Below are 14,949 nucleotides of genomic sequence, written 5' to 3'. Positions count from 1 at the left end.
AAAACACTTGGGATGTCTCTACTGCCCTTGCTTTCAACTTGTAAAGTTGGATCTGTTCTGCAGCACAGAATATGTTGAACAGGCATGTGTCATAAAGGACTTCAGTTTTCTCCTACTTCAAACTCCATATAATGTTCTTGGCTGAATCGTTAGAATTTACTGATTAACAGTTCAATCCACTGCATCAAAACAGCGATTCAGGATCTCTTTTCTCTTAACACCTTCTCTAACCCCAAAAAGGCAAGTTTTACAGTGGTTCAGAGTTGTGTTTAGTATCAAAGTAACGTGAGACTCAGGATTTAGATTTCAGGCACATTCCCACAAAGCACCTAAAGCTGCATGTTGAAGCTGTATAACTTTTATTAGCTAGGAAGGGATTGCTGTGATAGTGTGACTTTAATTGATTTTCAGGGCAAACAGGTGGTGATGGTTTAGGCATCCCCCAGTCTGCTGCCATTCCTAATTTGGAGCTGCACATATAATAGCTTTATTAAAATAAACAATCTTCTGGCTTTAGTTTTACCTGAACAGCTGCCTGAAATTGCGGGAGTCTTGCAACTTTTTTTTTTTTTTTAAGATTATTTTGGATTTTGGAAAGCAAAATGCTATAGGTCTGCTAGTGGAAAATCTCTATTACATAGTCATGCTGTCAATATATTGGATTTTTGTGTGTGTGTGTGTGTGTCACTGCTGCTAGATTACAATGGTAACATATCCAGGGTATAATTACAGTGAGTCTCCCAGTCATCTTCATGCATTTGTTCTGTAATGCAGCAGTTTTGTCACACTGCAGATGAAGAACCTGCTGAAATAGTTAAGTGTAGTGTAATCACTCTGGGTCTGTTCCTGGGTGTGTGTCAGGTGTGGGGAGGGCTGGGCTCCAGTTATGAACTGCAGTTCTTCCCTTGACTTCGGGAAATAGATCTCTGGGTTTACTGGTTCGTTTTTGGTTTGTTTTTTTTTTTTTTTTTAATTAGTTTTTTGTTCCTTCTGCTCTGTTTCAATCTGAAAACATTTTTTTTAGGACTGGAGGTTTTGGAAAAGAGGGTACCAGGCAGTTTTGCAGCAATAGTGTGTACAATCATATATTTCTTATTTAAGTGGGTTTACTGTAATCTGTGTTTTGATTTTATTTTTTTTCCCCCATGCCATAACTGGAGACTGCCAGGGAAGTAACCTTGGGTGCAATTCTCCTGCCACTGGACTAAATTTAACGTTTGCTTTATTAGAAAGCTCTTTTTTCTTTACTCATTCAGCTCTAATATACACCATGAACATGAAGGAGGAGGTCATTAAAGTAGTTTAAATGTATCATTTCAGACTCCCATTTGCTACCAATTGGAACCCAATTAAGAGCCCAAATTTAAGAACACTTCCACCAACACTCCTTCCATTCCTGTACAATTATGTCACTATCTGACCCTGTCTGCTAATGTTTCTCACAATGCTAACAAATATGTCTCCAAATAAGTGGACATTTATCAACTCAGCTAATGATAGTTTTTTTCATGACCCTTTTAAGGTGTTCACCTTATGCAGATAAATAAAATCAGCCTACATTTTTGCCTCCTTTTAAATAGCACAGATATTTTTTTCTGACACATTTTGGAAGAATTATTTACTATGGGACCAGGCTTTTAACTGGCATAATGCCTGTCTTCCCTGCAAATAGATTATAACTTTCTGTATGAGAATAATTCCAAAATTGTCACCCTTTTGATAAACCAAAACATTAGAGTTAAAAATGAGAATTTAATTTATCTGTGATATAAAACAACAGATTTTTTTTTCTCTTGCATGCCACCCCATCTTTATTTTGTGATCTTCCCCCATTGCCTTGGTCTGTGATAGTTCCCCCTTTGAGAAATAACATGCAGATTTATTCCCCGGCCCATTCCCAGCAGATTACCCCAAAAGATAGAAAACTTGTAATATTTTTTTTCTTCTGTTTTTTTTTTTTTTTCAATTTTAAGCTTTACTGCTTGAGGGTCTTAACTGTATTTTACTTGGCACAGGAAATGTAAAATACGTTAGATAAAAGCATGAGGGAAAAATTAGACCAGTCAGCATGTTGGCAAACCGCTATTTCTTCGTGTCTGCTGCCTAAAAGGATTTGAAATCTTTTACTCTAAAGCTGTTGTACATACATAAATATAGAACCCAAAACTTGTGATGTAGTTGATTTTGTTTTAACCTCTTTTGAGATTAGGGATAAAGTAGCAGCCACAACAAAATTGGATAGAGGCACCCACTAGACTTGTGGTGGGCATAAGGCTTTGGGGTTTAAATGTATGTGTCCTAGAGGACAAAGGTGACACCCCCAGACATAAACCCTTTTGTGTTGGAAATTGTCATCCACCCTGACCAATTTGCCAGAGTTGTCAAATAGCTGGAATGCAATATAGAAATCTTAACTTACATGTAGTCTTAACAGGTGATAAGTTCAGTGGAATAAACTTGAACCAACTGCCTCTTCCCTGACCTCCTCATTAAACAAATACATCTAACTAAGGGTCTTGTTTCCAGTTTTCTAGGCTGGCTAACATCATTAATGTAACCAAAATAATCAGAATAAAAGAAGACCGTCATTTTTAATTAGTGTGGGTTTATTTTGTGTTGTTTATCACTTTCTGATTCCAGGCATTGTTATGAATAAAGAACAAATCCGTTGAACGTGTTAATGGCAAGAGTAATTCAGGCTCAGAGTGGGGACATTTTGTAAGTGTTTGCAGTCTTAAGTGTAGCATCCCAACCCTCCCTGATGGAGTTCTGCACCGCAGTGTCCCAAGAGGATGGTGGAGAACAGATTGTAACATTGTCAGCTCTTCTGATTTCGCTGTGACTTTTGCAGAAGAACATGCTTCTTCTTAAAGCACCATTTCTGAAGAGTCCTGTGATTGCACATGAATCACAGCTTTCATTTAAAACACAAATGAGTCTCTACTTCCTACCAGCAGCAAAGAAAATGAGATCCCCCTGAAGAGTCTAAATCAGGCAGTGACAAAAAAGGCCCTAACACATATTGACTTAAACAGTGTAAGTTTTTTCGCATGGTTTTTGGGACTATTTTTGTTGGTTGCTTTATGTCTTTTTTTGTTGGGAGTGAGATACATTGGGATTTTTTCTTTTCTTTTTGAATGTTCAGTAAAATTGTGATCATGCTGACCAGAGTTCTCATCCTTCACAGGCTTTATTCTGTCACTCCTCTTCCTTATTGTATCCTCACATATGATGTAAATTGTTAAGCACAAGTTGGGTTTCTCAGGTTCCCCCTTAAGCTCATCCTGGGCCAACAAGGTGCAGTTGGGACAAGAAGAGATGGGACATACGGCTCTGGCAACAGGACATGGCTTTGCTTCTGTGTCATTTAGTCTTTGCAGACAACTGAAGTGGGCAAATGTAGCCATGTTGTTTGTTACCCAAAGCATCTTCTGAGGAAAAAAAACAAATTAGGTAGATCTACATGGTAAAAAGCTGTTACATATCCTTTATTTCTACTTCTCAGTTCTGTGCAGTCACATATGTGATGCAGATTGAGAGTTTTTGAGGCATAATTTGGTTTGACTTTGGAATGTTTAAGTGGATGTTTTGTGCCTTGTCTTTGTTTTTAGATTCCATTTGTGTTTGCACTTGCATCAAAGAGCTTTTTGCTCGTAGTACACCCTTAAAAAATTAGTAAGTTGTAGGCTGATGTGTGGAGCAATGCAGAGATAATTTGTAATGTGGCATTAATATTTAAAGACCTCTATTCCTTCAGGTCATTTTTGATTTTGGTCATTGCTGTTCAATACAGCGCACGTTTCCCACTGCCGTTGAGACGCTCTGTGTTCTTCTGCTGGGGACACAAAAAGCAAATTGAATCTAAAGTAAATAGGTTTCTCCTGCCAGTGCTGGTTTATTTAAGTATAATTTCTCTTCCTGCCACATTCTCCATTATTGCATTGCAACAAGGGAGCGACTCCACTCATAACTGACCCCTCCTCGAGCTCTGGTTTAGTGGCCATGAAGTGGCATCAGCAGTGAGGGAGCATCATATGGATGTGGGAATGAGAGTGTTGGTATGAGCAATCCTGGAATGCATTCTTGGAAGGAGGACCTTTAGTGGGAAATACATGCTACGTGGTTGCCTCAGCCTTTTTTGCCATGCCCTGAGGTGGGGCTGTGTTAGGCTAATTTCCGTTATTTTTAATGGCTTCTTCTTTAAATATTCTCATTAGTCCCATGAACAAGCCAGCCCAAGAGCACAAGCCTCATTAGTGCACCCACATCAGGCTGAGCCTACACTGGGTACCCTGATTTTTGTTAGTGTGGGCTCAGCACTACTCTGTTCCTGCATCTAGATTGTCCTTATCTGGGAGAGATGCCTCTGTATACACAGCTATATATATACATATACACAAATGTACTGCTCTTTGTGAGTGTGTTCATTCTCTCCTCTACTCTTGTACTCTCCCTTTCTAAGGGCAGGAATAAGTATCTGTCAGAAATAATTTGTTGTCGACAGGCTTATTGCCTCCAAGGGATTTGAGTGCCCTTTTGGGGAGCCAGTATCTTACATTATTGGCTAATATCCTCTATTTTGTTTTGTACTGAAAACTTAAAAAAAACCCCAAAAGTCCAGAGAGTTTGTCCCTGCATACTTATTTTCAGAATTTTTTCCTTTTTTCTAGAGTTCATTTGTGCATACGTGGCAACTTGAAACTACATAACTCTGAGATAAGTAAGAAATACAGAATCCCTCTCCCCTGTAAATAAAAGGGGTGCAAATCTTTGTGTCTCAAATCAGAATCAGTGATTTGGCTTAGTTCAAAACTTGACTTGGACATTCACAGCAGTGTCAGCTCAAGTTTTTCCCCTGCCTTCATGAATTACACAGATCGTGTTTATAAATTGCATGAAGCTGTTTGGAGTTCAGTTGAATTGTGGGTTTTGAGACTTTGAGTTCCAAATAATATTTTTCACAGCTCTGTTGATGAGGCATTTCATTAACATTGGAGCCTACACTGGCTGAGAAAAGAACTTTTTACCATGGGTTCCTCGCATGCATTTAATCTCCTTTCACTTTTATTTCTTCCATCTGATGGAATGTATCGCTCTCCTCCCATCACTGTTGTTTTCCAAGAATTACTCTGTCACATAACACAGCATCTTTCACTTTTCCACAAAAGCTTACCAGGTCAAAGAAAGCCTGTTTTTTACAGTTAGAAAAATTATAATTGCTGCATAGAAAAAAAAATCACATGGAGGATACTATCTTATGCTAGGTTTCTAAACCTCTTAAAACTCTTCTATCCTCTGACTGTGGGTTTGCTGGTGACAAATGTTTTATGGGCATATTTTAGTAGACACCCGTCTAAAATCTGGTCTTAATAGTCAGATCCTAAATTGGAACCAGAGGGGCAGAAAAACCAGATTTGAAACGTGTTTCTAAGGGTTTGTTTTTACTTTCAGTTGAGGCTGCCTTCTCTCATCTTTTGTACTGCTGTCAAAAGGGCCACTCTCATGGTTGTTCAAACTCCATGCTTCTTGACAGGAACAGTTGGACCCCTCTTCAATGATTTTCAGATGAAACGGCTTCCAAACCTCCAGAGCTTTAACTTGTAGTTATTAGGCCCTTTGAAATAGCAACACATTAATCAGCTGAAATCAAGTGGTCCTTTCTCCAAGGCTGTGATATTGCTGTTCTCTTCTACGTAGAGCTCTAGTCTAAATATTAGTTTCAAGAGCTCTTTTTCTTTTTCTTTCCCTCTAGATACGTCTGTCCCGTTTCTGTTTCTGTTTGGATCAGTGTTTTAGAATGCTGTGAATTAAATTGTTCGCTCCTATAATAGGCTTTTATACTCTCAAATGGCATTAAAGGAAGTAACGCAGAAAACTCGCTTCCACTTTTTTGACTCTTAGTTTAGAAATCGGCTGTTGTCCTTTTAACTTCTCCCATGCACAGTGTGAAGCCCAGAAGAAAAGGTGTCAATGATGTAATGGATTGTGTCTGACACAACTTGTTCTAACAATGATGTGAAACATCGAAAAAAGAAATGGTTTGTTGAAACTGGATCATTTGAAACAGGGCCTTGGTTTGTGTCCCTGGCTTCTGGGGTATTGAGAAAGTGACCTGAACCTGTTAATGGATTCCCTTACTGGTCTGTGTATTAGGCAAAAGGCAGACTGGGGATGACAAGAAATCAAGATGATACTGTTCCTTGCATTAGCCATCATTTACATCAGCAGACAAAGCATTCTTGAGTTTTGGCAAAAAAATATTGAAAAGAAAATAATTTAGGGAGCATAATGCAGGACCTTCTCCGAGGCATAAGGTATGATTGAGGAGAAAGTAAAAACATGCATGATTGAGAACCTTGTCATTTGGGGAGTGGGTGTCTGTGTCACAGGGCTGCTGATGCTGTGGTCAGTGTCAGGGAGCTGCCTGAGAGCTGATAAAATAGGACATGGGCCTGCTTGGGATCTGCTTTGAAAACTGATGCTGCAGAACTACTCAAAAGGCTGTTAAATTGCAGAAATATTTCTATTCGCTTTATAAACACGCTCTGAACTTTTATTATGTACTGTATGTTCACAGCAATCATTTCCCATACCTCCGAGGCTAAATAATTTCTGAATAGCTAAATCAATTTGTCTTGTGTCTGTGTTGTGTCACAGTAATGAAAGTTCCCTGTACTGTGGCAGTAGCAGTAAAGCAACTCTTGTTAAGGAGATGTGGGGGCTCTATCAAAGCGTCACTGTCTGAGTTACAACTCAACAGCTGATTAACCAGTCAGCATTAGAAAGGAAGAGACAGTATGCCTGAGCTATCCACTGAGCCTACAGTGAGATTTTGTAATGAAGTTTGAAGTTTTATTTAAGGTCTGAAACTTAATAATACACAAAATGTACTGTAAGATCTAAAATCACCAAGGTCTTGATTTCGTAGCCTGCCTAAATGACCTGTGATTGCAAGGTTGTGTTGCACTTGCAGCAGAGCAGAGTGATGTTCACACAGGATGGTGACAGATGCACTAAAATTGGGTCAAGTCCTGCAATTGAGTGAATGAAGAAAGGTTCTTCAAGAGCTTCATTGACTCCTTGTAGGAAGGACTTTGCCTGGCTGGGTGCTGGTGGAACCTTTTTGCTGCATTAAGGGAAGACTGAGTTTGCTCGTGCCCCAGGGAGATGGTGTAAATGCAACCCCCTCCAATAGGCTGGAGCAAATGTTTTGAATTAATAACCTGGCAACACGAATTTCCGTGAAAGGGTTTACATAAGGATCAGATGTATATTTATATGTGTGTGTCTGTTTTTATCTGTCTATATGTACGTGAGAAAGATATCTGTGTAGAGATGTACAAGAAGAGATCCTTGTTCTTTGGAGTGACATTTGAGGTAGGACAGGAGCTGGTATCACCTTTACTTTACCAAAACAAGCAGAGATTCATCCGAGGGAGTTGTAGTTGTAGTAGTTCCAGATGAACTTGTTCGGGTTAGAACTTTTCATTTATGGGAGACTTTTCAGCTGGGAATATAACAATTTTGGAAGTCTTTATTAGCTATAGTCATGCAAGACTCCTGTAAGACAGATCAAGCACTGTGCCTTCTTGGCCCAGATTCATGTGTTTCTGTTGCCTTGCTTACATATGAAATGTGGCTGTGTGAATCATTATCACTTCTAATTTTTTAGTATGTTGAAAAGCAGGATCAAAAAGGAAAAAAAAAAAAAAAAGGGAAACCAAATCCTCTTCTACATTCCTGCGCTGCAAATCAATAGCATGGGGATATATTGCCTGGATGTCAGCCCATTTTATAAATGAATATATCTCAAAGATTGTTTTACTGGCCTACAAATGCCAAGAACAGGATGACAGTCTAATTCCTTGCATAGCAACAGCTAACATAAAATCAGGTTCACTTTAGAAAATGCAATGCTGTTTGGGCAAGGTTACGGATACAGGCATTGTTTCTCGGTTTAGGTTTGGCCCGTGGTAGATATTAACTGATCATTTGTCTGATGTCAGACAGGTCTTTTTGTTTAAAAGTTACAACAGCTGCTGTTCTGTAGGAGTATAAATTCTCACACTGCTGAATGCAATGGGAAGTATTTCTCTGGTACAGTGTGGTTATGCTTTCAAGTCCATAACACAAAATACATTGCCATAAATATCCCATTCTACAACTGCCAGCATTGTCTTTATGTGTAATATCTGATGGGCCAAGGATGAGGGGAGGTAGAGATTTAGATTTCTCATCACACATAGAGTTTTCCTTTGTTGTGGTTTGAGATATATTTACTGGATCTGACTCATTTTCACTTACCTGTGTTATTCTAAAGATGTGATTGTTGTTTCTGATCATTCCAGGTTCTTTTGGGGGAAGAAAAATGAGAAAAATGTGTTTGTGCCTTGTCTTTAAAGGAGATTGCTTAAAATAGCTTCAAGTTGCTACCAGCATTAGGCAGTTCTTCTGGAAACACTATGTATGAGTAGAAAAGGAAATGGGATCACAACATGCATTTTATGGCAGTTCTGGATTTAGTTTATTAACTTTGCATTGCCAACCCCTCCAAGTTTGCAGTCTGTTCAGGTATTGTTGGTACTTTTAAGATACGATTGCAGTTTGGCTTGGTACATTTTTTTTGAAAAAAAACCTATGTGCTTTTTAAATCCCCATCACATTAGTTGTGTGTTTTGCTGTTCCAATTTGCAGGACAAAACATCAAAATTTGGCTTCATGTTTTGCTGTTAGTGAGTTTTGTCAGATACCACTCCAAATACACAGACTCATACTGGTTTGGGGTTAAGAGAGTCCAAGCAACCAGTGAAATTAGAATATGCTGTGCTGAAAAATGGCAAGAGTATGAGAATGGAGACTAGGCTGACTGGATCCCTTTCCAAAATAATACATCATGTGCAACCTGAAGCCTTGCCTCCTGGATGATAACAGTCCTTTCTCTGTGCTGTTGTGCCAAGAATATAGGTGGATTAATGGTGAAGATGTATGTGCTGATTATCCGCTGTGGAGTGACAAGGGATCTCTATGGTTCCTGTTGCACAAGAGGAAAAAACCCTCTCTAGCCTGTGAAAGACCCCCTGGCAATTAGGGTTTGATGTAGTGGAGCAGGTTTACCTCTATAAGTGCATCTGTTCTGCACTAGCACTAAGGACAAAAGGCTTTCAGGCTTGAGGGGGTCCCAGGAAGGAGTGAATAAAGCCTTTGGAGTAACCTTATGTTCATGGCCTTATACTTCCCCAGATACAGGGGAGGAGGACCTAACAAACAGCAACCTAATGATCTCAAACAGAATGGAGCGAAAGCACACGCTTTGCGAGCTGATTTCTTTGCCAAAATAATAATATGAATGAGGTTTGAGGTTAACAGACATTCAAGGATGAATGTACGGAGTGATAATGACTGAAAGGCTTTCTTACATGTCTTTCTCTTTAAACACTTGTGTGTATTCCCTTCTGCTGCTTTATTTCTCCCAGGTATTTGTGGTCACCGTCTGGAACGTGGAGCTGTACATGGTGCCCCTGGCTTTGCTGGTGCTCTTTGCCTACAATTTCTCCCTCGTCACGACAGGGAAGGTCAATAATGCCCAAGATGCCCAGGCAAGTAAAGTGGCAGTAACATTTCTGGCAGCCCCAGTTTGCCCTTGAGCGAAGTGTCACATGTTTTAATGGTGTTAAGCTGGTTGTGTATCTAAACAGTAGTTTTATTTCAAAGTTAGTGAAAAGAAACCTCAACCCTCTCGATTTTCATTATTTGATTAAAGCAATAAACCATTCAGACTAGTAGGAGAAGACAACGAGAGTGTGTAGGAGGAGGATTTCACTTACTAAGTAACTACAAACATTTTTAAGTTGAATTAAGAAAGGCTTCCAAAGCGACAAGTGCCATGCCTCTCCTGCCATTACACTTTGCATCACACTAATGATTCATGATTCACAGAAGAGCAAAGTCAGTAGAAGCCAGAAGAGAATATAGTTATTTTTACAGTTATTTTGTTGTCCTGTGATCTGAGGCTTTAAAAAACCTTTGTTCCTCCTTCCCACCCCCCCCACCCTTAAATGACAAGTGGTTTTTTTCCCCCAGAAATTTAGCCTTCGTTTTTTTAACTTGGGAGAAAAAAGAATTTAAATGCAGAAAATAATCACAAAGTAACAAAGTGCTACTCTTGGGGTATGAAATGCTGTTTGATGTTGACCATTGTCTTTACTCATACAACAATGGTAATTACAGCTAGGAATGAGCCTAAATTCATGAATGTCCATAATGTTCTGTTTTTAAAAGTGAAATAAATACAGTAATGAAATGGAGGCCAAAGTGTAGCTTCCAACTTTTGATAAAAAGATGATTGACATTGGTACCTTTACCTGAACAAGTCAAGTGGATTTTATACAAAGACATAATATTGTAGAATTTAAAAAGTCAGTAGCTGCTCTATTAGTTTTAGTGAGAAAAGTTGCTCCTAGTTCAGTTTTCATCCATTCCCTAGTGGAAAGATTCTTAGAAAATAGGGGAAGTTGCATTATCCAGACCGGGAGACGTTTAATTTGAAAACATGGTAAAAGAAATTCTTTTCTCCAGTTTCAGCCACGTCCAGAATAACACAAAAAGATACTGTGTGTCTTCAGTGACTACTTGATTTCATCAAGAAAATAACTTCCCATGTGGTAGAATCCCAGGCAAACAGCTGGTTTTGGTTTTAATACAAAAACCAATAAAAAAATAACAATAATAACTTACCCAGAAAAAAATACACAGAGAATGCCTTCCAGCCCCCTCACTCATCCTGTAGTGAGTTTGTTGCATGTTCAGGTGAGGTCAGTCTCACAGAAAATAGAAAAATTGAGCAGAGGATCATTTAGGTGGATACTACAAAAAGGTTATCTCTAAAAATACAGCTAATTTTAATAGTACTCAAGGAAGGTCCATCAGAAATTTGGCTCTCTTCCTGTCACACACTCTGTAAGCAATGCAGTGCTGTGAAATTCAGGGGTGCATTTTGCATAAGCAAAATCACACATCTGCCAAAGTGCTTTGCAGGATTGAGATCATATGGAACAAGTAGTCAAAGTGCCTTTAATATTACCTGATTTCTTTTTTATGTGTGTCTATGATTCTAACCATCTGTAGGTCAAAAATAGACAATCAGGTGCTACCCCCGGTCACATCTGTCGTGCAGATGAGATAAGGTTTTCTTCAAAATACCAATGATTTTTACATAGCCATTTATTTATCTTTTGCTTCTTAAGCCCTTGGCTGCATGTTCACTGCCCTTGGTTTTTGTGTGCTAGCACACACTTTTTGTGTATATAGAGGAATGCAAGCAACAGTCTTTGCAAAAGTGAACCTTAAATTCTCTCTGATTTCTGTGCTATAAAATGTGAATAACAGTATTAACCTTGTACTCCTGATCCAGTTGCCAAGAGACTAAATTTGTGATTATTGGTAAAAATGATTTATGATTTACAGATGGGGAGCTTCTATAGAAATTTAAACCATGATCAGTGTTAATTCGGCTGCTCAGGGTATTCCAGAGAGCCAAAGAGTACATCTGGGTATCTCAGCTCCCAGTACTTCTACATACTAGATGAAACTGCTTTTCAGGGGGAAAAAAAGAAAGAAAAAAAAACCCAAACAGAAACACCCAACCCCCCAAGAAAACCCAAATTCAAAACATCTTTTTTATTGTGATTCCTCACATTCTTTGCATGTTTGCTGTATTTAAACTTGTAGTACACAGATTCAAATGTAGCTATTAAATAACCAAGAAAAACCTGGAGGATCCTGTTAAAGACTCAGTTTATTAAATACCTGAATTGAAAGCCAAGTGCTCCTAATTCCAAGCCTTAGCCAAGTCTTTTGTTTTCTCCCCTACCTGTCAGCATAGAAGTTAAAGGGAGGAAATGATGCTGCATAGAAATCTGACTGTGATTCGTGAGATTGATTATGTTCATACTGATGTGTTTTCTAAAGTCTAATGTTTCAGTAATGGCCTTAAAGGGAGGGAGCAGTCATTGTAGCAGAGAGGATGGAACAAGTTGAGTATAGAGTCCTCAGCCTTGACATACCTTCTGGTTCATTTGCAAGACTTAAGTACAAAGCTGTTTACAGACAGTAAAAGTTGGCAATGAATTTGAAAGCCTGTTGCCTTCGAATTACTGGACACAGCCACGAGTGCTTTATTTAGGCTTAAAATTTGTATAGGGTATTGCATGCTTTGTTCACAATATCACACACACACAAAAAAAAAGGTCCTTGAATACAAAACATTATTTCTGAAAGGTGAAAGTGGTGGGTTTTTTAAATGACTTTCAGTAGAAGTGGGAGAAAATTGTATAATGAAATGTTGTGGGAGTATCATAAGCTTTTTGAACATTGCCTGTTGCTGAAAAATAAATGTAATGTTTTGTAATATGGACATCTGCTTCTGCAGGAGCTTATGGGCTTGGATGAAGATGAGGATGAAGATGATAAGGTAAGCATATCTCATGATTATGTTGGGTAGTATCAGAAGGAACGTGGGAGAGCACAAACCCACCATCTTGTCTCCATGAGATCTTCATTTATTATCTGTATTAAGTGGGAAGACAGTTGTCAGCAGTTTGCTGTTTGGCAAATTTGAAAGTAGGAGAAGACTGGTTTGTGTAACCTTCCATAGTGGTATTACCTCCATGAGACCTCTGAACATTAATTGAATCTGAGCAGCTCCAGTTTGTACTTGACCTTGTAATGGGCACATGTTCATGTATGTGCACCAAGAGGTGTGTGTATGGGTGCTCGAGGTGCAAAGACATACACGAGTGTGTAAAATCCCCCATTGCCTCCGAGTGTTGGATGACATTCTGTGCTAGTGGCTTTCCCAAAATGATTTGGCATTTCCACTCCAGTAGGCCAGAATTAGTGTGATTTGTGGGGGACTGGTTAGAATTTTCTCAACGTTTCTTTCAGAGCCTGGGAAAAAAACAGTTTTAGTTCATCGGCTGAAATGTGGAAAGAATTGGAATTGGCAAGGCCTGTTTTTTATTTTATTGGAACGTACTTACTCATTCTTCTCACTGTGAAAAATTCATTGGATTTTTTTCCAAGTTTATCAAACCACAGTGACAAATGATAAAAGGATTAGAGGGCATGACATATGAAGAAAGATTAAGAGAACTTAATGTATACAGCTTGAAAAAACGTAAGTAAGTGAAGGAGGATCTGATAATCTATAAATACTTTAAAGCTAAAAGGTGAGGAATTATTTAACGAGCAACAGCATGCAAAGGAACATTAGCTGTTAGGAAGAAAATGTTCACAAGGCGATGTGAAACTTTAAAATTGCATACAAAGTTAATAAGACTCTTCTTGAATATTCTGTATTTTAAAAGTGTTACAGTGAAATTGTTGATCATTGAGAAGTAAATCAATACCACAGCAGGCAAGTGCACCTTAACTCTTCTCAGTCACAGACCCTAGAATTGAAGCTCAGCAGACTAATTGATGGGAATAGTTATTTAAATTTAACTTGATCCTCTGTGGTGGTTATATTTTAATGAGCAACCAGAAATCCGTCAAAGTTATAAAGTGAACTTTAGGCAATCTAGTTGAATTACAGGTTTCTTGCAACACACAATAATTGTCTAAATGTTCTCATTTATAATTTACTCTTTGCGTCGTAAAATTCGTCAACTGAATGGACCAATATCTGGAACTCATCAGAAGTTGCTAAATGAAAGCTGCCTCTTTTTCAAAGGAATAGTGTGTATCTCTAAAAGTCAATAATTTCTATTTAGTGGGTGTAATTTCTATACAGTGCTAGACACCTGTAAATATTGACCCTCTGCATATTATTTGTGTGATGCCTAAAGGTGTAACTTATTCGCTGGAACAATCCCATTTACTTTCTTCTATTTTAATATTCCTCTTTTTCACTTGGAAGTGCTGAGGTGGGAATAGAGAAGTAAAAATGTATTAAGTAGGTGTATAATCCTCTGTTTCCTGTGCTGTGCAAGAGATTCATTGCTGCAATGATAAAATATTCTAGGTTATGTTTACCCTAGATTTAACTCCCGTGACTTTGGTTCTCTCTATATATACAGTTGGGTTGCTTAAATATGGATTTAATGACTTTACAGTTTTGCCTCCCCCCAAACAACTTCACTGTAATTCTCTTTCTTGGTTTCTTCTAACTAAGTAGGTAGGTTTGGGGAAACTCCTGAGAGTCAGTGCTGAGCTGTTGATGATTTGGCCCTGCCATTTTGTAATCAGTGTTGCCTCTGTCTCCATTTCATGAGGCTCTTGAGCTGGTAGCACTGGCTTAAACTACTCACAGTAGACGCCAGCAGGCTTTCTCATCAAGGTAACCCTTTACATCCCAACATTTCAGTAATAATAATTCATAATTCATAATTCATATTAATTGTTGTACTAGTGTTACAGGTCTATGGAATTCTGACACAGAGTTGCCAGAAGAGACAATTTCCAGCCACTGCATATGTCCCATGCTTTCATTCTGCCCTGTGTGTATCCCCTGTGCAGCAGTGGTGGACCATGCTTGCACTCTGATGACTTGCATCTTTAAGTACATTAGGTTATTCTAAGTGACTTTTCCAAGTCTGAGGGTGGCCAGTGCTCTTTGGGGAGTGTAAGAAAAATGTAATTTCATGACATTATCTCATGGCAATGTCAACATTTAAACAGACAACTATACTTTAAAAAGAAGTCTGTATATTTTTTTTCCCTCCCTAATACAAGAGCTCCCAGAGTTGAAATCTGCTAGTTGGGTTGTGGTATAGGAGGTCACTGTTTCTGTTTCCTATCATCGTGCTGTATCAAAATACGCACACACAGAGCCCTTCTGGGTTCTGCTGCCTGTTAGACATAACAGACCGTGCTTCTGGGAATTGTAACACACCCTCTAAGAGATGAACTGTTTACAAATTAAAAATACACAGACACTTAGTTCAAAAACCC

The 14,949-nt window shown here is 38.6% G+C and overlaps 1 protein-coding gene across 2 annotated transcripts in view; it reads left to right on the top strand.

Moving 5' to 3' along the window:
* The window catches only part of MCTP2 (multiple C2 and transmembrane domain containing 2), a 101,633-nt gene that overhangs the window by 71,447 nt on the left and 15,237 nt on the right, over window positions 1-14,949 (top strand). For both annotated transcript variants that reach the window (XM_018069540.1, XM_018069541.1), the window contains 2 exons: window positions 9,474-9,596; window positions 12,428-12,469. In XM_018069540.1, the coding sequence (XP_017925029.1) occupies window positions 9,474-9,596; window positions 12,428-12,469 (165 nt within the window). The remainder of the gene's footprint in view (window positions 1-9,473; window positions 9,597-12,427; window positions 12,470-14,949) is intronic.

The sequence above is a fragment of the Manacus vitellinus genome, unplaced genomic scaffold, assembly GCF_001715985.3.
Source record: "Manacus vitellinus isolate BGI_N305 unplaced genomic scaffold, ASM171598v3 scaffold_16_pilon, whole genome shotgun sequence".
Taxonomy (NCBI): Eukaryota; Metazoa; Chordata; class Aves; order Passeriformes; family Pipridae; genus Manacus; species Manacus vitellinus.
Note: the sequence above shows the minus strand (reverse complement) of the source record. Positions and strands in the feature narration are given on the sequence as shown.